At 46.0% G+C, this 23,005-nt stretch overlaps 1 protein-coding gene across 1 annotated transcript; it reads left to right on the forward strand.

Moving 5' to 3' along the window:
- Positions 1-1,814: 1,814 nt before the first annotated feature.
- On the forward strand, positions 1,815-18,298 carry n4bp3 (NEDD4 binding protein 3). The gene is made up of 6 exons (XM_076291674.1): positions 1,815-2,130; positions 11,976-12,425; positions 14,160-14,840; positions 15,587-15,874; positions 16,681-17,200; positions 17,231-18,298. Exons 2-6 carry the CDS (start codon positions 12,009-12,011, stop codon positions 17,335-17,337), a joined length of 2,013 nt encoding a protein of 670 aa, XP_076147789.1. The 5' UTR covers positions 1,815-2,130; positions 11,976-12,008; the 3' UTR covers positions 17,338-18,298.
- Positions 18,299-23,005: the final 4,707 nt, after the last annotated feature.

Genomic DNA, 23,005 nt, shown 5'->3' on the forward strand with positions numbered 1-23,005 from the left:
CAATCAAATGTGGGAGTCAAATGTGATAAAGAGGTATACTCTTTGGACACTGGGAAGCAAGTTGATTAGGGAAACAATATGAAAGTTATTGTCACGCTCTTGATCTTGGATTCAAATATTTACTTAATGAACAGGACTACATGTGGAACGTAGCGTGCTTGTCCCTCTCTCTGGTTTTGTGTTTCTGCCTCTCCTTCAGCCTTCCTGCATCACTGCTCTTTTTGTGTCCTGTCTGGAAAATCTGCCTTCAAAGTTCCCTTGGAAGGTTACTCAACCCTGTGTGCTGCTGGAAGCTCAGGTTAAGGAAATGAGTCTGGCTTTGCAGCTTTGCGTAGTCTGTCTGCCTCTATTAGTTATGTGCTCTCTCTCTCCTTCTCTCCCTCTTTCTCTCTCTCTCTCTCTCTCCTTCTCTCCCTCTTTCTCTCTCTTTCTCTCTCTATCTTCCCTTTACACTCGTTGTTCCTCAGACAAGTAAATGAGAGCAGGCTCGGACTTGTCCCTAGTGAACTCCCCTCCTCATATGCTTTCTTTGTCTTACACACACACACAGACACACACACACACACACACACACACACTTAAGAAAGCGCACACACACTTATACACACATCAAGATACAGAAACACAAACACAAGCATCCACACATAGACAAACACACACCTGCATTGACACAGTTTCTCTCTCGAAAGTTTGCCTCTACTGTATGCACACACACACACACACACACACACACACACTTAAGAAAGCGCACACACACTTATACACACATCAAGATACATACAGAAACACAAACACAAGCATCCACACATAGACAAACACACACCTGCATTGACACAGTTTCTCTCTGGAAAGTTTGCCTCTACTGTATGCACACACACACACACACACACACACATCTCCTCACTCCAATCATCTCTCCACTCTACCAGGCTTCCTGTCACACATCAACCCCCTTTCAAACATTGTCAGAGTCAGAATTCCAAGAATGTACAAGTGACTGAACCTGCCTGTAGGCTGTACAGAATGAAGAACAGGAAGAGGAGATGTACAGTGACAGCTTGTAGTGAGTCTGCCATCGTCTCTTCATTTATCTGATACACGCTCAGGTCTTTGGCAGCGCCATTTGCTTAATTTCACAGCTGTGTAGATTTGGTAAGTGAAAAGCAAATATGCTCTCTCCCAAGGCCTTGTGTTTAGCCTGTTAAGTTGGGCAGGTTGGTCCCTGACACAAAGGCTGAAGGACTTTGGTTGTGTTGATAGAGCTGTGGACTGAAGGCATTCCAGAGGTGAGAACAGCTCCGATCTTAGATCACACGGGACAAAAGGGGACAAAAGTCAAACTTGCTCTCTTAAAGCCTAAGAAAAGGACGCAGTTTCACCCTCTTTCCTTTTCGACCCAAGTGTCTCCCACCAAACATTATGTAACATGATACTGTGGAGAACTGGCTGGGCTACTCAACTGAGCGTGTAAAGACTAACCTCATTGTTCGGACATACTGTGGGACCAGAGCACTTTCTTTTTTCCCTGCGTGTGTGTGTGTGTGTGTGTGTGTGTGCTCTTCCCATCCCTTTGTGTACTGTTTATTCCTATTGCCTGATAAGCCCAAAAGGAAATCAACATATTCCAGTAAGGGTAAGGTGAGGTAAAGGGTAACCAGTCTATGCGACAGTTAGTTTCCAGAATAAATAAAACAAAACAAAAAACACATCTTTTATCTGGAAACTTGGAAAACAGGTCCTACGACAGTGGCCTGCAGAATAGGGCACCTCTTCTTCACAAAGGACAAGAGGGAGCCTGGTGGTGAAGAGTGGGGGAAAGTGCCCAGACACATAATCCCCGGAGGCTTTGCTGGCAGCCCTTGGGAATGAATGGGTTAGCTATGGACAGGCCTCGCCATCCATCCCCTCCCACTCTGGGCAGAGCCTCGGCGGAGCCACTGAGGCCGATTTTAGCCTGCGCTGTGGCGGGAAGTGAAAGCAGCAGGTGAACGAGAGTGGGGGAAATTCAGAGCCTGGTTTACTCACAGGTGACTGACTGTGTGTGTGTGTGTGTGTGCACTCTTGCACTCTTATGTGAGACTCACTGGTTACATCGGCCGGTGCGGTGCCTTTTACCTGGGACATACTTTGGTGAGCATTTACGTGTTTTTTCTAAAAGCAATGATACAGTACTACTTTCAGTTTCCATTCAGGACTCTGTTTTTGTACACACTGTTAGTTGTACATAGACTATTTCCTCTATTTAAATATGTCAATCAAAGTAGCCATTCTTGCCATTCTGTACCATTGGCTCTTCTAACCATCCTTTAGAATTCTTAAATCTGCCATTACTAGTTCATTCTTTTCTCTTATCATGCTTTATTGCTGTGGTTATTGGCCCTCCGTGCCTAACAGCTTGGAATAAACTAAATGCCCTTTGATGCAGTGCCACGCTGATGATTGACAAAAAGGATTATTGTGTGCCTGATTAACTTTTGAATTGAGCCTAATTTGCAACTGAAATAAATGACGGCAGGTTAATCCTTTATCACATCCTGACGTCAAACAAAAACAGTAGACTTGCGCTGGCGCGGGTATTCACCAGAACACAACATCCTCATTCCCGACGTGGACTGTAATCTGCATGCAAATGATCTGCCTATTGTTTTTTAATCAAGTGGTGTTCTCAGCTCCAGCCATGGAGGTCTTAAACCAGCCTCTGGCCTTTCATTCATTTTGTCGACACTGTCTTTTTGGTTGAGCCTAGAGAGACTTGAGGGTGTCCTTCTGAATGGTTGGTGGGGGAAGAAAATGTATAGGCTACGAGAGGTGTGAAGTTCTCTGAGGTTGTGTAAGCAATACCAACGGGTTTTCATTGAGACACTTCACACTCTTTGTTGACTATTTCTTGCTCCAGTTGCGTTTACAAGAACCTTATGAGAGTCAGGTCAAGTCAGAACAGGGCAAGTCACTGCTGGCTTTGACTGTGGTGTGAGTGTATTTGTTTAAATTTGAGTTGAGGATGTTATGAGAACAGATGAGCCAGAATCATGTTTATGTGTCAGTCATCCACCTGTTTATGTGTCAGTCATGCACCTGTTTATGTGTCAGTCATCCAGCATTGTTCTGCGTCAGTCTACCGTGTCCAGGCTTTGATCCTATCGCACAGCTGAGACTTGGTAAGAAGGAAACCAAGAGGTTAGACAAAAGTGCCGTCTCTACTGAAACTCTACAACGAAGATAAACTCCTGAAAAGCGCTGATTCAGAGATCAACAGAAACCCAATCCAATGCAGCATGTGGGTAGAAGCAAGTTTTTCCGACTTCCAAGTTTTTTCTCCAGAGCGTGATCGCAGGAGAGTCAGGAGCCAAAGGACCTGTTGTTTTTTCCCATCATGAGAGTCAAGTTTTCCTAGCAGACAATCTAATTATGGTGATCTCCCGCAAAATACATAATCACAGGGCGGAGACTGCTATCTTAGGTACTCATTTTGTGTCCTATGATAATATTCATTAAGCACGACTGGAGTTGCCGTTCCACCATCACTTTAGTTCAAAGTGAGATGGCCATTGGATGCTGGTGGTAACACTTCCATATGGCCAGTTTTAACCCACAACTCTGGTTCAGTGTAAAATGTGGTGCACTTGTCTCATGTTGAACCAGTTCATGTAAAAAAAGATTAAAAAAACAACTCCATCCTCTCTGCCTACGCTTATCTCAAGACCTCCTCATCTAATAGCCGCCTGAAAGGGCATATTAATCATTACCCGCCCAGAAATGTAAGGAATGTCTCTTTCTCTCGCAGGTTTATCACACCCTTCCCTTTTCCAAAAACAGAACTCTCCCTAACGGGCCTGAGAGCAAGGTCCACGTGCGGTGTGGCCCTCGAGACCTGTTTGCGAAGGCCTGTTTGCGAAGGAGACAGTGGCGATATCGTTGATCTCAAGGTGAAAAAGCAGGCAGGCAAACAGAAGGAAGTGAGGGCGAGCCTCGAGCTGAATCAATAGAGCAGCTCAGTGTTCGAGTGCTCTCTCTCCCTCCCAGATGCTGCTGCTTGCTGTGCTGGCTCGAGGGAACTGAGTATGAATCATAATCATAACAACAACAGCAACAATACATCGCAACTGGTGGTGTTGAGCTCAGGAGATCAGAGTGGCATGCAAAACAAGTCAAGCTTCTTCTTTTGACTCGACTCTCAACTGTGACACATCTATTTATGGCAATGGTATAGTCAGAGATGACGTCCAAGAGAGGCTAGGAATCAATCTGCTCTGTCATGTTTCTCATCCGGTTTTTTTGTTTTTTTCAGAACATGGGATTTCATGGATTGTTTTTTTTTTTTCTCTCTGCTGCGTGTAAATGTTCTGTCCCTTGGCTGTCGCTTGTTTCAGCCAGTTTCAGCATACTCCGGGATTAAAGCAGATTACTGATTTAACTCTGAATAACTACAAGCAATTAAATGGCACTGGATTACCAGACACAGGGGAGAAGAGAGGCGATCACAGCCGGACACTGTTGGGTGAATGGGTGGGTTTTGGCTGGTGACAATCCAGTAAACTGGAGGCAAAAAAATGTGTTTGTTTTGGCATGAGAAGCCGTAGGCCCTTTGGAGTTGTGCGGTCATGACAAAAACTGAAGGACAACCCAGAAAGTACCTTGGTGTGTGGACCATATATGGCCCTAAACTGGCATGGATCTGCTCCAGAATTGGTCACACAATCCGGGCTTGTGTGGTCATTTTTGAGAAGATAGGGCTATCTGAGTGAACGTTCTGTTGTGAAGTACTTTTTTTTTAAGTATATATTTTTTTTAATGCGACAGGATAGTGGAGAATGACAGGAAGTGAGTGGGAGAGAGTTGGGGTGGTATCCGGAAAGGACCACGGGGCGTGAATCGAACCTGGGTCTCCAGCGTACGGTGCAGGTGCCCCAGCCAGTTGCGCCAAGGCTGGGGCCAGACGAGTAGATTTTTAATTCAAATTGGCCTGTTTGTAAAAGCCCTACAATGCTATTATATAGCATGAGGATGGTCAAATTTACTACAGTTTTTGACGTGACACACTCATTCAGTAGCCTGCTTGGCCACGCCCACCTAGAATCTCCTTTCAGTGGGATACTAGCCTGGCACAACTAACATTTCCCTCGGACACAAAGGGTGACGGGCAAATCCGCGATGAGAGGGGATGACACTATAGTTTTGAAATTGAAAGTGGCTGTGGCAAACGATGCAATGCCGCCAAACATAACTAAATAAATAAATAAATAAATAATCTTGACACAGTGCCAGAGAACCTAAAGCCCTGTGCATGTGTTCATGTGTTCTATTGATGAACGAGAGATCCATGAATTGGCTGCTATATTTAGAGTTGTATTGAGACTACAGAACTGGATAGAGAGAGTGGAGTGAAGGGAACGTTTGTATGGCGGACAGAGACCCAGCTTGTTAAAACAACCCTGGCGTTCCAGGGTCACCTGTGGTCCCTTGTGCCACATAAGCGGTAATCAGGTTTAAAGTTCACGCCACGACCTCGCGTATCCCTCCACCACGGCTAATCAGCCTTAAGGCCATCTGCAAACATTGTTCTGTTCACACACGCACTGGAAACAATCGGTCGGTGTAGTGGGGCTCGCTTGTTGTCATTGTGTGAAAAAAATTGATTCATCTCTGTCATTGGTAAGAGTTGCTAATATGTGGTATTTCCTAACAATGTCACACATTTTCGCACTAAGCCCAAGCAAACATTTCTCTTTTCTTAATGCACAGCAAGAGCAAGGCACTAATAACAACAAGGTCACAGGTCCGATTCCCTGGCAGAGAGCACACATACTGAGAGATTGAATAGCTCACCTGGACCGTTAAGTAGCTTTCAATGAACGTGTCTGCTAAATAAACAATTATTAGTCCTAATCTCAGAGGTGTTAATTAATAATACAGTGGTGTGACATGGATTTTTTTCTCACATGGTGAGAAGCAAATCTCATTTTTGGAAGGAAGCAGCAGAAAGCAGCCTCGTTTTTTTTCCTCCCACTGACGCACTCATTTGGTCGTTTGCACTTCTAATAAGATTTTATTTTGGCGTCCATGTTAAATTCTCAAAGGCTGAGTAGTATTTAACCACAGATCCTCTGTCACCTTGTTGTTCTGCTCCAGGCTCACGCAGAACCGAGCGGTACGTTCTTTGCTGTCCCTGGTGGACTGTTCTGTGAAACTGAATTTTGGTTATATAATATCTCTCGTGTCGTGGACCGACAGGCAGTTTTGCAGAGATAACCACAGATGTAATTAGAGCATCGCCCAATGAACTAACAGAGAGTCAATAAGCCAATAGTGAGAGAATGAGACTAGCCAGGGAAAGTGCCCTGCCTGCCTGCCTGCAGTGAAGTGCTTACATTTACTTCCTGATTGTACAGATGCAACTTCCTGTGGGTTTATGATGAGGAAGAGACCTGCATTCTGCTCCCCTGCCCTGTATTGTTTTGTTTTTTTCCATTAGCGTGAGCAGGTGCACTAGTTTGTGGGAAAGTGACCTTTGTGGCGTGCCACAGATGTGTCCTTTGTTATGTACCAAAGTTCAGTATACTTTAACAAGAGAAGGACTACACAGGAGGTACAGTCTCTTTAAGCAGCCAGTGACTGGTGGGGCCAATAGGACCATTTAGAAAATGGACCCACGAGACCTTGACAGTGATGTGCTTTAGGGGGGACTCTGTCAGGCTTGTGGTGGGGGTAAATAAGAATCATACTCACTCCCTGACCCCTCCCAGCCTCCACATTTGACCCCTAACAGTGGGTCGGTGTGCATGTGCACCCCTCTGCCCCTATCGCCAAAGCGTGACCAAGACCGACTGTGCCCATAAAACCAAAATGGCTCACTGTATGTAGGGTGCAGACGCCATCTGAATACTGCCCTTATGTGACTATAATCACCACCATGATGCAATCTCCCCTGAGGGGGTCTTATGTTTATGGGAACAAGGGGGCGCTTATAACCCAGCACCACAAAATGAGCCCTGCCTGCCAGGCCTCAGTGATTTATGTCATGTCCAACAGATGCAATATTCACCTCAGGTCACGGAGCAGAGTGCTGGGGTAAATGAGATATTGTGAAGCGCTCGTAAAAATGAAAAAAAAAAAAGGTTTCGACGCTTCATGGAATAGTCAGTGAGGCAGCACCACAGACTCAGCGAGGCCTAGGCCTAAATGAAGGGAGTTGGTTAGGATGCTGCCGTATTTATCAGTCACCCTTGAACAAATAAGACACTAACATTTAGCATATGGCCCCGGAGGCAAATGGACATGGTTTGTTAATGTCGGGGAAGCCAGGGTTTAATTGTCCATTTGTTCAACTGTGTGCTCTGCTTCCTCGTCTGCTGTTGCGGAGCGCTGAGCCGTTAAATCTGAGGTCCCCTGTGACATCATCGGATGCCCAATGGTCCGCCCACACAGATGGGGTCAGGCCGCTTCGTCACATCGATCGTTGTTCTTTTTTTTATAATGATGACTTATTGTTTATCGTGCTTCAATCTCAGGCATCGGCCGCCGCGCTGTGAGAAAACTGGTGTTTTTTTTGCGTGGCTCGTTTGCCGGCCCAAACAGAATCCATTTTTAAAGCTTGATAATAAATCCTTAGTGTGCTGACTCAGCAGTGGGGGGGTGGGGGGCTTTGACATTGCTCATTTGCTAGTGGTGAACGACGCAATTTCCTCTATGTCAGATGAACGGCCGCTCAAAAGAGAAAACCTTCCCCAGTGGTCTTCCCCTTTGCATAGCAGCCTCAGTCCACCTCATTTATCAGTGTCGTTAATTAAAGGTACCAGTCAGAAACAGTCATGGGGGAGCGTAATGCTTGGAGCTACATCATCAGTGCAAACCTGACTATTTCACTCCCCGTTAAGTAGCATTGGCCTGGAGCGGAGAGCTTTTTAGGATCAATTTGGGGTCTTTTTTTGTGTGCTCTGCAAAAGGCAAGTTATTGAAATATTAATGTGACCTTAAAACGCAATCAATACCAAGGGCCAGACATATGGCAATCTGGTGCCGGTGGGTGGCATAATGGGACAAGTCCTTTTAAGTCTGAAATGTTCCACTCCACTGAATATAAAGTGTGCTGTTGAAACACTAGCGCTGATAGGGCATCGCAGAGATGCATGATTGTTTGATTGTTCACTGAATGAATAATCATGAGCCCTACTACCCCCACACACACACACACACACACACACACATACACACACACACACACACACACACAAACACACACACACACACACACACACACACACGTACACACCTGCCCCCCAACAGAGGTCACCCCTCGGTCAAATTAAGGTAAATGGGACACTTACGTAAAAACTCAGTGATTGCACTCAAAATGCACTTGTTCTCCATTAGCCACCTGGTCCCTTCCCCTCCCCAAAAGACAGACACACACACACACACAAAGTAGAGAGATCCAACACTTGTGCTTGGCACATCCTATTTCTTTCCTCTAGAGCAGACATACTGAACTAGCCTGCAGTGGCCTGTAGAAATGTTTACTGCCAGGAGAAAGGCTACAGTTTCAGGTGCAGTTTAACAAATGGCAACTCTGCATTTCTATATATCTCTCTCTACCCCTCATTCTCTCTCCCCCTACCTCCCATCTTCCTTGTCCTCTCTCTCTCTCTCTCTCTCTCTCTCCCTCTCTCTCTCTCTCTCTCTCTCTCTCTCACTCTTAGGAGCAGGCCTTTAATTAAACCTGGTCCCTGAGTGAGGAATGTGCTGTGTTCAGGGCAGGCAGGCTTGGCCAGCGAGGGGGGATTCGTCTGGACCATAAATCAGGCTACGACTCAGAGCTTGTACGGCCTCCCTCTATCTCTCTGTCTTCCTCTCTCTCTCTCTCCCTCCTTCTCTCTCTCTCTTTCTCTTTCGTGCAGGGTGGAAGCAAGCAGGGCAATTATGGAAACAGACTGGATGTTACATTTTTCTCTGGCCCTGGGAGATTTGTGGCCTCTGTTTAAAAGGGTTCTTCCCTGCTCTCCCACACAGGCCAGGCTGGTTGGACAGCTCTTTTCTCCTGGAGCTGAGGTCTTCTTTGACCCAGTAACATTAGTGCTGTTATTAATGGTTATTGGAGATAGCACTAACTATTGTTATTACTTCTATGTTACAGTAATACAACCCCAAAACAGAAAATGTTGGGACCTCTACTGCTCTGATAACCATTGTCTATGTGGACAATTTGATACTCAATTCAAAAACTACAGCCAAAACTATAACAGCCAAAACAGCCAAAATTGTATTGAGACATGATACAGAAAATACCACCGTCTTATCTGGGCCTGAGCTTGTTTAAAATGGACTGAGGTAACATGGAAAAAGGTCCTGTGGTTAGACCAATCAAAATTTGCCATTCTTTTTGGAAATCATGGACTCATCTGGGCTAAAGACGAGAGGGCCTATCCAAGTATCCAACCTATCCAACAATGTTTTAGTGCTCAATCAATTCTGAATGATGTATACAGGTTTTGAGCAACATGTACTACCATCCAGGCAATGTCTATTCCAAGAAAGACCTTGAATATTTCAGAAAAACAATGGCAAAATGAATTCTGCACATATTTAAATAGTACGATATTTCTCCATAGAGGAAGAGTCCAGGTGCTTATATGGTCTGTCTGTAGTCCAGATTTGTCAAATTATGTGCATAATGGAATGGAAAACATGACTATTATATCCCATACTGTTGAGCAACTGAAATCCTGTATTGGGGAGTAATGGGACATTACATTTAATTCTCAAAACTGTAGCAAATGGTCTCCTCAGTTCTTAAACATTTACAGAATTGTGTTAAATGAAGAGGTGAAGCAGCACACTGGTAAGCATGCTCCTGTCCCAACTTTTTTTGAAACATGTTGCTGGCATCAAATTCAAAATTAACATATATTTTCAATGAAATAGTCCACATTTTAATTTCAACATTTGATACGTTGCCTATGTCCTTTTTTCTGCTAAATATGGGTTTACAAGACTTGTATATTATCACATTCTGTTTTTATTCGCATTTTACACAACGTCCCAACTTCTTCTGTTTTGAGGTTGTATAATATTGTCGTATGCCCCCGGGTAGCAGCATCAGCATTTCCCCTGAAATGGTTTTAAATGATGTACTGTATTTCACCATATTTGAAATAAATTAGTTGTGTTATTATAGCCCAGCCCACCCACACAAATAGCTGAGAACATGCCAGTGTCATGATGACAGGAAGCATCAGCATTTCATAATAAGAGCGTTGGGAATGCATCTCCTGAATTTGCATCATTCCCGCTGGCTGTCATTCAGACGTATATACTTTACCTCTGTGTGTGACTGACTCAACACTACGAACCCTCTATCAGGTGCCTCATCTTTGTCAGTCATCGTTTGGGATTAAAAGTATCCTTCCTGACCGCGCTGTGCAGAATCACATCTCCTGTAACACACCCGTACGTGCGTGTGGGCACCTGCGTGTGTTTCTGGAGAAACGTTGACTCATGCATGAAAACATGAGCTGGCTTTTTGATCTCACTGGGTAAGAGGGTTCACCCGTGCGTTCCCCTGTTAGGCCAATATGCATAAGCGCTTCACCCGCGGGAGTCAATTATTGCATCGCTTGCCAAGAGTTTGATGATTGCTGTTTGTAAGTGTTAGAAGTGAAAGAAAAAAGGCAAAAGGTATTTGGAAACGAATGAAGTCATCAATAAATGACAGCAGCCATTTCCCTGAATTCTTCCATGTTCCCTTTGTGTTTTACCTTTTTTGGGATGTTGTTGTGTATGCTGGAGAGGTGTGGAGAGTTAGTGTGTGTGTGTGTGTGTGTGTTTGTGTTGTGTTGGGGCACATCCACTTGAGTGTGTGTGGGTGTAGGTGTGTGTGTGTGTGGTGTTTTGGGCCTCTTATGTTGCCCGAAGGCAGTGAGGTATGTTTAGATCAGGAGAGAAAAAAACAGTCGGGTGAAATCAATACAGCTCTTTAATGAGCTGTCCAGGAAGGAAGGAAGAAGAGAGAGAGAGTGAGAGAGAGAAAAGAGGAGGAGGAGGAGAAGAGGAAGGAGGGGGGGAAGCTCCAGGCTTTTAGGTGGGGAGCAGACATCCAGTCATGTACGAGGAGGAAATGCATCAGCAAGGACTTGATTCTCTCAGCCAGTGGCTGGTGAAGCAGGACGTGTAAATTAGAACACACGGCTGTTGCACTGGCAGGATTAACAGCATCAGGCTGTTCAGTATCACACACACACAAGCCCTTATTGCATGCAACATGTGTGTTCCTACAGCTTGGATGTACAGTACATGATGAGTGTGTGTGTGTGTGTGTGTGTGTGTGTGTGTGTGTGTGTGTGTTTGGCAGTGTGCGTGAGGGCATGAACACGTGTCTGTGCCTCTCGTTTCAAACACATGAAGCCTATGTGAAAATCCATCAGTCCGCTATAAGTGGGTGGATTTCAACCGTATTTGATATCTTTTTTTTTTTTTTTTTTTTGGAGATAACAGCTTAACCTTAACCTGCTTGAGCTGCCCCCAAATCCATCACTGAACCAGTTTAATACTTGGCAGGTCAACCACTAAAAGCCCAGCGACGAACATGAGAATTTACCACAGTGTCCATCCAGCATTGACCATCCAGAGCTATAATATGTGTCATACTAACTAGGCTACGCTGAGAAGTAAGATGAACTGATGATGAAGACACACTGACCTGACATCCAGCTCTCAGAGATTTTTCAGAAGTTGATTTGAAAGTACCAGATTTCCTATTAATGGCAGATGAAGAGTAATATTAACTGCTGCATGAAATATATATTTTACAGTGTCAGAGTGACCGGGAGGATGAAAATATGATATAACGTATATTGGATATGGGGTATACAATTTCTTCCCAGAGGTTATTTAGTAATATACAGTTTGTAGTATCAAGTCTATAGTGTCAGGTTATTTATTTATTTATTTATTGTTTTCCTTTCTGTTTTGTTTTTCTCTAGACCTCCTTTTGGAGCCATCAGACATTGTAACCAATGGCAACAGTCCAGGCTCTGTCCTTGACCCGTGATCCCAGCAAGAGCTTCGGCGGTGACCTCTACTCCGCCCTTCCCCTGGCCTCAGCCCGTTGCATCATGGGAAGTGTAGGCAGCCTGATCGAGAGGCCCGACGTCTCCCCGACCAAGGGCAACCGGGCGATGCCCCAGGCGCCCGCGCGCCACAGCAACGGCCTGCTGAAGAAAGGCTTCAACCAGCGGGAGCTGCTCAACTACCTGAACATCGCCAAGAAGGAGCCGAAGGGAGGGAAGCACATCATCTCCTCCGGGGTGTCCTCCATTAAGAGGGAGCACGGCCGCGAGGAGGAGAACCTCTACGCCAAAGTCTACCACAAGGGGGGGAAGGAGGTGGACGTTAGCAAAAACTCCCTGCCCATGGGGGGCAAGTTTGACAAGGTAGGCCCTTTTACTGTTACTTACTTAGCGGCTTACTTAGCGGCTGGATTGCTGGTCTGACAACAGAAGGAGGAGTTAGCTTGGTAGTTACTGTGTTAAAATGTAATTCCATCATTTTTGATGATAAGTACTTTTAATTTCACTCATCTTGTGGGAGCTGTACTGCAGGACAGAAGTGGTGGTTTAGAATTAGGGGACCAGAAATTGCTAACAGAAAAAGGTGTTAGTGCCAATAAAACATTTTATAATTCCATATTTTTTATGATAATTACTTTCCATTTCTCTCATCATGGAGCCTTTATTCCAAGTGTTCTCAATACAGGAGCTGCATGGTAAATCGAAGAAGTACATTCAGTGTATGCCCACTTTGGTATATATAATTTATCGTTTAGGGAGGTCCTTAGCCTTCTGAAGTGTGCTAGTGGAGTATTAAGGAAGTATTCATAAATTATTAAATTAAATGTGGTTTAATTATTTGTGTGAGTTATACCAGTAGTTGGTGAATGTGCACACTGTTGTAAAGGATATGAAACCTCAGCAGATAAAACTCACAGTGGAAACAGAAGAACTGTATTAATGGAGACTTCTGATGAAAAACGTTTAATTTCCCAGCTCAATGTAATGCTTTCTGGGACACACCCTACCAAACTGACCCATAGCCATGCACCTCTCATGCCTTACACAGCACAGAGGCCCATGGGTTATTCTATACTATAGTTACACAGCACAGAGACCCATGTATTACTCTATACTACAGTTACACAGCACAGAGGCCCATGGGTTATTCTATACTATTGTGACACAGCACAGAGACCCATGGGTTACTCTATACTATAGTTACACAGCACAGAGGCCCATGGGTTACTCTATACTATAGTTACACAGCACAGAGGCCCATGGGTTACTCTATACTATAATTACACAGCACAGAGGCCCATGGGTTATGGGCTATACTACAGTTACACAGCACACAGGCCCCTGGGTTACTCTATAGTACAGTTACACAGCACAGAGGCCCATGGGTTATTCTATAATATAGTTACACAGCACACAGGCCCATGGGTTACTCTATACTACAGTTACACAGCACAGAGGCCCATGGGTTACTCTATAGTACAGTTACACAGCACACAGGCCCATGGGTTATTCTATACTATAGTTACACAGCACAGAGGCCCATGGGTTACTCAGACTATAGCTGAACCTCTCCCAGAAGGCCGTGTGTGAGATATGGGTTTCGTGGGCCGAAGGCTAATGGAGATGAATGATTCTTGCTCTATCACTTTTCTGTTTGTTAAATGAATAGCTGTCTCTTGATAAGATATTTGCTGTTAGTTCTGTGCTGCAGCCATTTCTCTTCTCATAGGAAGGATATTAATTCTTGAGTATGCCATACATGCCCCCCCCCCATTCTTTCTCATATTTGAGTAAATCACATAAGCTGTCCAGTCCTTGCCATGTAGACTCTGTGTCCAGGCCTCGGCAGTGTAAAATTTATGGCTGCAATCAAATCTAAGCTGCCCGCACCAAATCCATTGCGTTGAAAGCGTGTAATGAAAAGAGAAATATATGGACAAGGGAGGACAGTGTCCGTTCGTAGCAATCTAGTATGTGGCACTTGGCGCCGGCTCAAGAAAGCCGAGGAGCATATTGGTCCCGTCCTCTGTGGCGGGGTATGGCGATGCGATGGACTCGTCCGGCGACAGCTCACACTCTCTCCGCTCTCGCCCACAGTCTCGCCTGCGGCCGTCCGCCTTCAAGCCGGTCACGCCCAAGAACTTCAGCTCCATGCAGAACCTCTACCCGGCGCAGGACGCTTCGGACGCACCGGCGCCCAGCAACGGCATGCGCCCGTCCTACATCACGGCGGCGACGTCCAAGTCGTTGTCCAGCGCGACCTCGTCCTCGTCCTCCTCGTCGCCCTCGCGTCACCACGGCAACGGCAGGCCCCCCCCTCCTCCGCAGCAGCAGCAGCAGCAGACGCCGGGACGCCGGCACCTGAGCCAGGAGGAGGAGGAGGAGAACGCGTCCGACTCTGGCCACCACTCGCTCAGCAGCCTGCTGCCCCCGTACCGCCCGGCGGCCTTCCGCCCGCACCTGGGCCACATCAGCGTCTCCATGGGCCACATCGACCACATCGGCTCGCTGGACCGCCACTCGGCCGCCGGCTCCCGGGGCGCGCTCTCCTCCACCGCCGCCACCGAGGCCTCGTTTCCGCTGCCGCCGGGCTCGGGGGGCGCGGCCGCCACGCTGGGCCGTCTCCGTGGATACGGGAGCGAGGCGCCGCCCCCCTACGAGCTGTCCATGTCCATGGAGGACGTGGTGCGGGACCTGGAGGAGCGGCTCATCGAGAAGGACCACGAGCTCCGGCAGATGCGCCGCAACCTGGACGAAAGCGAAGACGCCATCGCACAGGTGAGCTCCTCTCTTCCAACACATTTATCTGATGCTAATTGTTTTGGTCAGGTGTAACTTTCTCAAGTGGACAGAGACATCTGAGCAGTTGTGTTAAGCACGATTAGCATATTATTCCTGGCACAGTGTCGCCGCTCCCCTGTTCTGATACTGAGCCACAAAGTCAGAGCTTTTCCTTGAGACTGACCTCATTCCATACTGATGCCGCAGAACAGACGAGGGTATTTTTGGCCACAGGCCCTCTGCTCCAGTCCAGCCTCGTCCCCCAGTCACACTCACTGGCTCCCTCTGCTCAGTTAAGATGTCTCCACCTGCTTGGGTTTTATGTGCCACAGCTGTGTATCCCTGAGTTTTCCTCCATAGTCCCCCCCCCCCCATCATCCTATCCCATCCATCAGCCTGTGCTAATGCTCCCTCTCCCTCTCTCCCACACTCAACCAAACCCTTGTTGTTTGTTTTTTGAATGCTAAAAGCAGCACAACCCATCCCACCCGTAGTGAAACGTAGTTAACCATCGCTTGCCTTTGTTTTGTTTTTTTGTCCTTGCTCCTGCTGCTTTTACTTTCTCCTTCCTTCCTTCCTTCCTTCCTTCTTTCTTGCATTCCCTCATTTCTTTCTCACTCATCACAATCACCCCCTCCATTCATCACTTCATCCTTCCCTTCACTTGTCCTTGTCCACCCCCCCCCCCCCTCCACCTCTTCTTTTTCGGGTCTGAGAAGTCTCCCGTGTCCCGCCTGGCGCAGGTGTTCGAAGAGAAGCAGCGCCTGTGGGAGCGCGAGGTGGAGGAGCTCAAGCGGCTGTACGCCGCCAAGCTGCGGCAGGTCTCCCAGCATGCCCAGCGCGCCCAGCGCGGCCTTCAGCTGCAGCTCTACAAGGCCCAGCAGGAGCGCGGACGCCTGCAGCAGGAGGCCGACGCGCTCCGCACCGAGTGCCAGAGCCTCCGCCGGACAGGAGGAGAAGGAGGAGGAGGAGGTGGAGGAGGTGGAGGAGCGCTGGAAACCAACCCTCAGCTGGAGGAGACGCAGTGGGAGGTGAGTGGAGAGGAGGAGACGGGAGGGGGAGGGGAGGTGGAGGAGGTGGAGGAGGAGGTGGAGGAGGAGGAGGAGCGCTGGAAACCAACCCTCAGGTGGAGGAGACGCAGTGGTAGGTGAGTGGAGAGGAGGAGAGGGGAGGTGGAGGAGGTGGAGGAGGAGGAGGAGGTGGAGGGACGGCAGAGATAAGAGAGGAAGAGGAGGAAAAGGAAGCGAGGAGAATGAGGCAGAGCAGAGGGGGGCTGAAGAGAGGGATGGAGAGAGGGGAGGAGAGAGGGGAGGAGAGGAGGAGAGAGGGGAGGAGAGGAGAGGAGAAGAGAGGGCAGGGATGGAGAGGAGAGGGGAGGAGAGGAGAGGAGAAGAGAGGGCAGGGATGGAGAGGAGAGGGGAGGAGAGGAGAGGAGAGGGGAGGAGAGCAAGGGGGTGTTGGTGTTGGACTGTGTGGGATTTACAGAGAATTAACTGGATGTGTACAGGATGCAGCACTGTGCACTAGGAGGTTGCATACCAACTCTAACTAGAGACAAAAGATTAAACAAGCTTCTAAAAAATGTGGGAATTTTTTTTGCAACTCTGCAAATGTGTTTCTGCTGAGGAACCGTATTTGTTTATAGTCTCGCAGAAGGAATTGGAAAAGTCTATCTTTACTGACTTTTTTTATATATATAATTTAATGCAGGGAGATAATATTCAAATGAAAGATGCTAAGAGCGGGTACACCATAGCACACACATAGACACACTCACTTCCATACTGTAAGGAGCATCACTCATACCTTTCTCTTGTTTCTCTCCTCTCCCCTGCAGGTGTGCCAGAAGTCAGGTGAGATCTCCCTGCTGAAGCAGCAGCTGCGCGACTCGCAGGGGGAGGTGGCCCGCAAGCTCAGCGAGATCTTCCAGCTCAAGACGGAGTTGCGGCAGGTCCGCACCGACGCGCGCAACAAAGACGGCCAGGTGGAGGCGCTGCAGCTCGCCCTGCAGACCGCCGCGGCCCGGCGTAAAACCGCCGTCACAGGTGGCAACGCCAACGCCGCCGCTGCCGACCACCGAGGCAACTCGGAGGAGACGCCGGGGTCATCGGGGTCGTCAGGGTCCGGCGCCGCGGAGGACCGCCTTCGGGCAGAGCTCCTGCTGGAGAGGCGACAGAACGAGGCGCAGGCGACGGCCTTCGAGGCGGAGCGGCACACCTGGCAGACGGAGAAGGAGAAGGTGATCCGCTACCAGCGCGAGCTCCAGGCCAGCTACCTGGAGATGTACCACAAGAGCGAGGCCCTGGAGAGGGAGCTGCGCCAGCTCAGGGGGGGCCAGGGGGCCAGTGGTGGGGGTGGTGGGGGTGGTGGGGGTGGAGGGGGTGGAGGGAGCTTAGACAGGCGCATGGGTGACATGGGCAGAGATCTGATAGAGGAGGACGAGCCGCCTTCTGGTTTGCCTTGGATCGAAAGGATCGAGTCGTCCGAGATTTGATCGTCCACTTCCTCCACCAACCCCCTCAGCCACATACTGGACTACGTTTGGGGAGGGGAAAGGGAACAAAACTGGTGTCTAAAAATATGAAAATTACCAACTTCCACCTTAAAAAAAGAATGGGACTTTTTGTGAGACTTGTCTTCCATTCTGTCTATAAAGAATATTTGGATGTATTTTCCTTACTGTGGATTGCTAGGTTTACTTGTTCCCTTTTTTTGCTGTTTGGCAAAGGAAACCAAAACATGTTCTGCAAACTGGTCTGTGGAGTTCTTTTTGTAGGATTTGTTTGCAGCTTGTTTCGTAAGGAAAGGAGATACCAGAGGATATAAAAAGGGACTTTGTTTTTTTTCTATAGCATTCAAGATCATCTTGTACTGTTTGGCCTGAAGACAAGCTATGGCGTCTGTTTATAACAAAAGCCCATCTTGTTATCTCAGCTATCTTTTCCACACAAATGAATAGCTGTAATTAGGTCATATAAGTTCAGATAAGATCAGCCCTCACAGCTTTATAGCCTCTGAGTGATAAATAATGCTGTTTTGACATGGAAGTCTACCTCCCAAATGTCTATGCCCCAAGCAATAGTCTAATCATACAAGTAGACCAAGAACCGGGAGAAGAAACTTTGATGTTCTTTAATTGTTCTGCGATGAGTAAAGACTGCAGATAGTGACTGTGGCCAAGTTCCTTTTTTTTTTTTTAAATAAAAAAAGATCCCCGTTTGGCTTGAACATGTGCACTCTTCTTGCGAACAAGCATGCTGCACTTTAGAGGACCCTGGAGTTCTTCTCTTGAAAAACACCCCGGCGAAGAAAACGAGGAAGGAGGGTTTGGGTTACGTGTGAACTTGCCCCCTACACCCACACACCCACCCAAGAACGACAGGCATGAACTTCAGATACCACCAGCCTCCTCCTAGTTCTTCTTCACACGTTTCTCACTGTATCCCTCCCAGGCACCCCCCCCCACCCCCCCCCCACACACACACCCCACTGCATGTATGATATCCGGGTATCATATGACAAATCCCCAGGAATGACGTTGTGCAATGTCACAAAGCTTGTGTTTTTCAGTTAGTCGCCCACACGTGAAGAATAAAATGACAAGAGGACTTATTCGCCTGGAACCAAAAAATGTCCAGTTGACTTGATATCCTTCTGTCCTCTGCCTGAGATATCTGCTGTTTCCGTGGTTGTTGCATCAACGGTTAAGGATAAGGAGCTGATACTGTGACTTGTGAATAACTAAAGGAACAGAAAAAAAATATTTTATGTATTGATTTTAAATTTATATTCTACTGGTTATCACAAGGTATATTGTATATAAAAACAGAAGGTTAGTTCATATGTTGTCATAATACTACTTTCAAGTATGTTGTTGATTTTCTTGTATGGTCCATTAAAAGCTTTAAAGCAAACATTCTCATGTTGATTTTCCTCCTGAAATCGCCTATTAGTGTCCAAACTAGAAATATTAGTTTCCAAACGAATACTTAGTTATAATACTCAGCTGCAACAGTAGAGATTAGGACTGCAGTGTTGATCTTGGCAGAGTCTGACGTTACGGGATAAGACTTGCGTACGTTCACAAAATATCCATACATCCCGCTAAAACGTAATGCTACCAAACAATCAAATAAATATGTAATACAAGAAATAAATATCCTTTTACTTGGACAGAGAACAGACTCTGATTTACATGGAATTGGAATGCATATTAGGATGGCGTTGTGCAATATCCCACTGTGTTGGGCCTTCAAAAGGTTTTTGCTAAGGAGAACAGTCAGGTCTGCTGCAGTGTACATTGAGTGTGATTGATCAGTTGAGATCAACCATTGTGGAGGGACAATGCCTTCTCTATTCTCTCCCAAGTTCACACACAAGGAAGTCTATGGAAAAGAAATCAAGGTGCCCCCCCCCCCCCCTCCATCCTCTTGCAGTGTCCCAAAGAACAATGGTGGACTTGTGAGTGACAGGGAGAGAGCTGCCAAACCCTAAGAACTCCCAGCACTCTGCTTGGGGCTTTGTTACCATTCTAATGTTCTCTCTCTCTTTCTCTGTCTCTCTCTCTCTCTCCTTCCCTCTGTTCCTCCCTAAGCTCACTTTTATTGATTGGAGTTTATAGCCCGCTTTAAAAGAAAATAGGCAGCCCTGAGGTATGGGCTTTTGGGGGGGGGGGGAGTATCCCGGGAAATAGTCTCGTCCTTGGGCCTCCTATCTCATGCTCACTGGCTTTAACTCCCCCCTCCTCCACTTAGCCAGGTTCTCGCATACCACCTTGCCGACTTTGGACTTTTTGAGGTCAGAGGTCAGCCATGATAGGTCCCGGGAAAGAAACATAGGAGGGTCTTTATTTGCTCAAGGAACAGGTGTTCCCATGGAAACCGTCAAGGGAGGATTTGCGAAAGGAGAGGGGTATAGGGTAGGGTGGGGTGTTTGGCCGAGCAAGCTGCCTCCACACACACACACACACACACACACACACACACAAGCAAGCAAGCAGGTGGTCCTGTAAGGATGGCCGTAAAAAGGCTTATCCAATTAGCTTGTGAAGTCGATGAGATTTATGTACATTATGTGTGCAGTTACTGCCACGCTCAAACAGCCTCTGCAGCACCCCGAGTGAACTACACACACACACACACACGCACACACACACACCCGATGGAAGAGTCAATACAGTACTTCTCATCAGTGAGAAAGTGGCAAGTGCACAACTGACTCATCCACAGGATTCAAACATTACATAAAGGCCACACTCGATAAACCATGAGGCCTTTTACGTAAGGAAGCATGTTAAAAAAGGCTGCTGTGTGGAGTTAGCGCGGGAGCGTGGGCACCATGCTCAACACACTTGTCTGTTTTTCAATTAATCTGAACAGCGCAGCCAGATTAATGGAGCACTGGCCTCAGCCGCCCTCTATGCTCAGCGTCCAGCTATTTTAAGTGAAGTGTGTTCACATGGAGGGAAGGGACCATTTCCCCAGCCAGCCGGTTATCAGACAGCCTGATAGAAAGCAGAATAGATGGGGAATACTGATATAGGCATGTTCACACTATAACTTCACATGCTTAGTTGTTATCAGACAGCCTGATAGAAAGCAGAATATATGGGGAATACTGATATGTTCACACTATAGCTTCACATGTTTAGTTGGCCCACACTTCAGGACATAGCAGATGAGGATGAATTGCTGGCATTTTTACAAACATGCAGTCACTGAGGCCTGTACTTGATTGATTTGTTTATTAAGTGTCAAACACCATGGTGCCTAGCCCTCATAGGGCTTATTAGACACTGCAGTAATAATTTCACTGTTATCTCCAGATAACCACGTGACGTAACACAGAACCCAACATAACATAACTAAACCACTAAAAATAAGGATACATACACATAGAGATGGCTTGTCATATGGGATACAAAATACTTTGCCGCAAATACCAGGCCTTTTCTATAAATTTTGCCAAAGCAAAAACATCATTTTCAAACAGCCAGCACAAAATCTCCCCTTCATATTTCCAAAATATATCTGGATTTTTTAACTGAATTGATTCAAAAAGAGAGTTCCTTAAGTCGCAGTATAAAGGACAATAAAAAACAAAATGAAGTTCATCTTCCACAACCTGAAGATCACAGAATTCACACAAACGTAAATGTTCAGGTACCTTTCAACCCACTTCCACTGCCAGAGGTAAGGTACTAGTTCTCAATTGAGCACAGAGGGACCTCTGCCTTCTCTTTTAGATTAAGGAAAATATAAGGTTCTGTAACATAATCATTCTTAAATTGAACATAATTTCTAAGTACTATTGCAAGACTTACTAGTGTCTGTCTTTAATACATCCTCCATCCGTGTTCTAGTTCAGCTTCTGAACAATTCTCCTCAGGTTACCTTGTACTGTATATACAGCTGAGAAGAAAATTATTCATACCCCTGGCAAATATTGATGTAATGTTGATTTTCTCTTGACCAATATGTTTGTTCTGACTGAAAAGGACACTGCCACATGCCAATAGGTTGTAAGACAATGTGGTAGAAACATGGAATCAAAAAAATAAGCGTTTTTATCTTTTGATAAGGCTGTCTGCCAAGAGACTTGCCCCAAAAGGCGGCATTGGACCATTAAACCACACAATGATCCAAAACATACAGCTAAACAAGGCAAGAAATGGTTAACCGAGAACGATACCGAAATTTTAGAGTGGCCCAGCCATAGTCCAGACCTCAATCCGTCAAAAAAGTGAGCACAAGGCCAGAGGGATAACAAATAATCGCTCTTGACTCAAAACCCAGATTGCTGTTAAAAAGGTGCAGTCTAGAATCATTGTGGAGACATGGAAAGGCTTGGTAGGTATTATAAGAACCATTTTAAGAGCTGTGAATGCAAATAAAGATGTTTCCATTGTTTATTTTAAAAGGGTATGAATAATTTGCACACGCCATTTTTCATAAAAATGGTAAAAAATATGAAAATGCTTATTTTTTAGTTTTTCATGCTTCTACCACATTGTCTTACAACCTTTTGAAATGTGGCAGTGTCATTTTCAGTCAGAACAAACATATTGATAAAGAGAAAATCAACATTGAATCAATATTTGCCAGGGGTATGCATAATTTTGTTCTTAACTGTAAGGTATGGTGATATACAGTATATTGTTACTATAGGTCTCTTTTGCACAGTAGCTTGCATATTATTCCTCACTTGTAAGTCGAGAGCTATGTGAATAAATGTAAATGTAAAACTGCCTTCATTCATCTGTGAGTCTAGTCACAAATTAGTCACTGATGTAGCCTACTACAGAGGTGCACGTAGAGTTCCGTGTGCTTTTTTAACATGACCTTGTTGCCTTCATGCACATTCTGCATGAGGCCTAAAAGCACCTCTTCTCCATCAGTAGACCAAACACCTCTTGTGCTTCTTGTACTGTACACAAATAGCTCCCTCTAGAGGGGAAAACAGGACTGTGCACAATTTTCAGTGAATAGTGAAAATGTGGATTAATTTTATGGGTCATCATGAATTTACCTCATCTTCAGTTTAATGGTAAGAAGTGGTCACGAAAAACAGGCACAAAAGAAATCAGTATAGTGTATAAAGTTTTTTATTTTTTTATTTTAAGATGCAAGTATAATATGAAACATACTGTACTATTAGAGGATAAATATTTACAATAGAAGTTGCATAACAACTGTTAGCAGAAAAAAATGCACATTTATTATCATACAATTTTCTAAATGTCAATCGTGAGAAGTCAAGAAAAGACAGGCTGGGGCTCTGGATGCGATCTATTCAATCCGGTTCATACTTAGGGAGGCAATGGGTGATTGTCTACCAAAGTAATGAAACAATTCAGAAAAAATAAAATAAAAATGAATCAAGCGCACACAAGACCCCATGCATTCCCATTTCCTCCCTACAATCAAAGCATACCTCTCAAACAAAATCTCACGCACACACACACACATATATTCACTGATGCCACTCAAGGCCAGTCCCACATTGTTTAGCTGCTGAAAAAGCAGGTGTCCAGTGCCTCTTTTGACATCGTTCTTGCCTGAGCTGCCTTAAAAGCCCATATCTAGGTCAGGGTGATGATGGATTTACCTCAAAACACCCTTTCAAAGCCTCCCACACTCTCCCTTTTCCTGGTCCACCATGAC

The sequence above is a fragment of the Alosa pseudoharengus genome, unplaced genomic scaffold, assembly GCF_046254945.1.
Source record: "Alosa pseudoharengus isolate Yale_2024_CS ecotype anadromous, Long Island Sound unplaced genomic scaffold, YU_APseudo_1.1 YU_APseudo_1.1_scf_19, whole genome shotgun sequence".
In the NCBI taxonomy this organism is placed as follows: Eukaryota; Metazoa; Chordata; class Actinopteri; order Clupeiformes; family Clupeidae; genus Alosa; species Alosa pseudoharengus.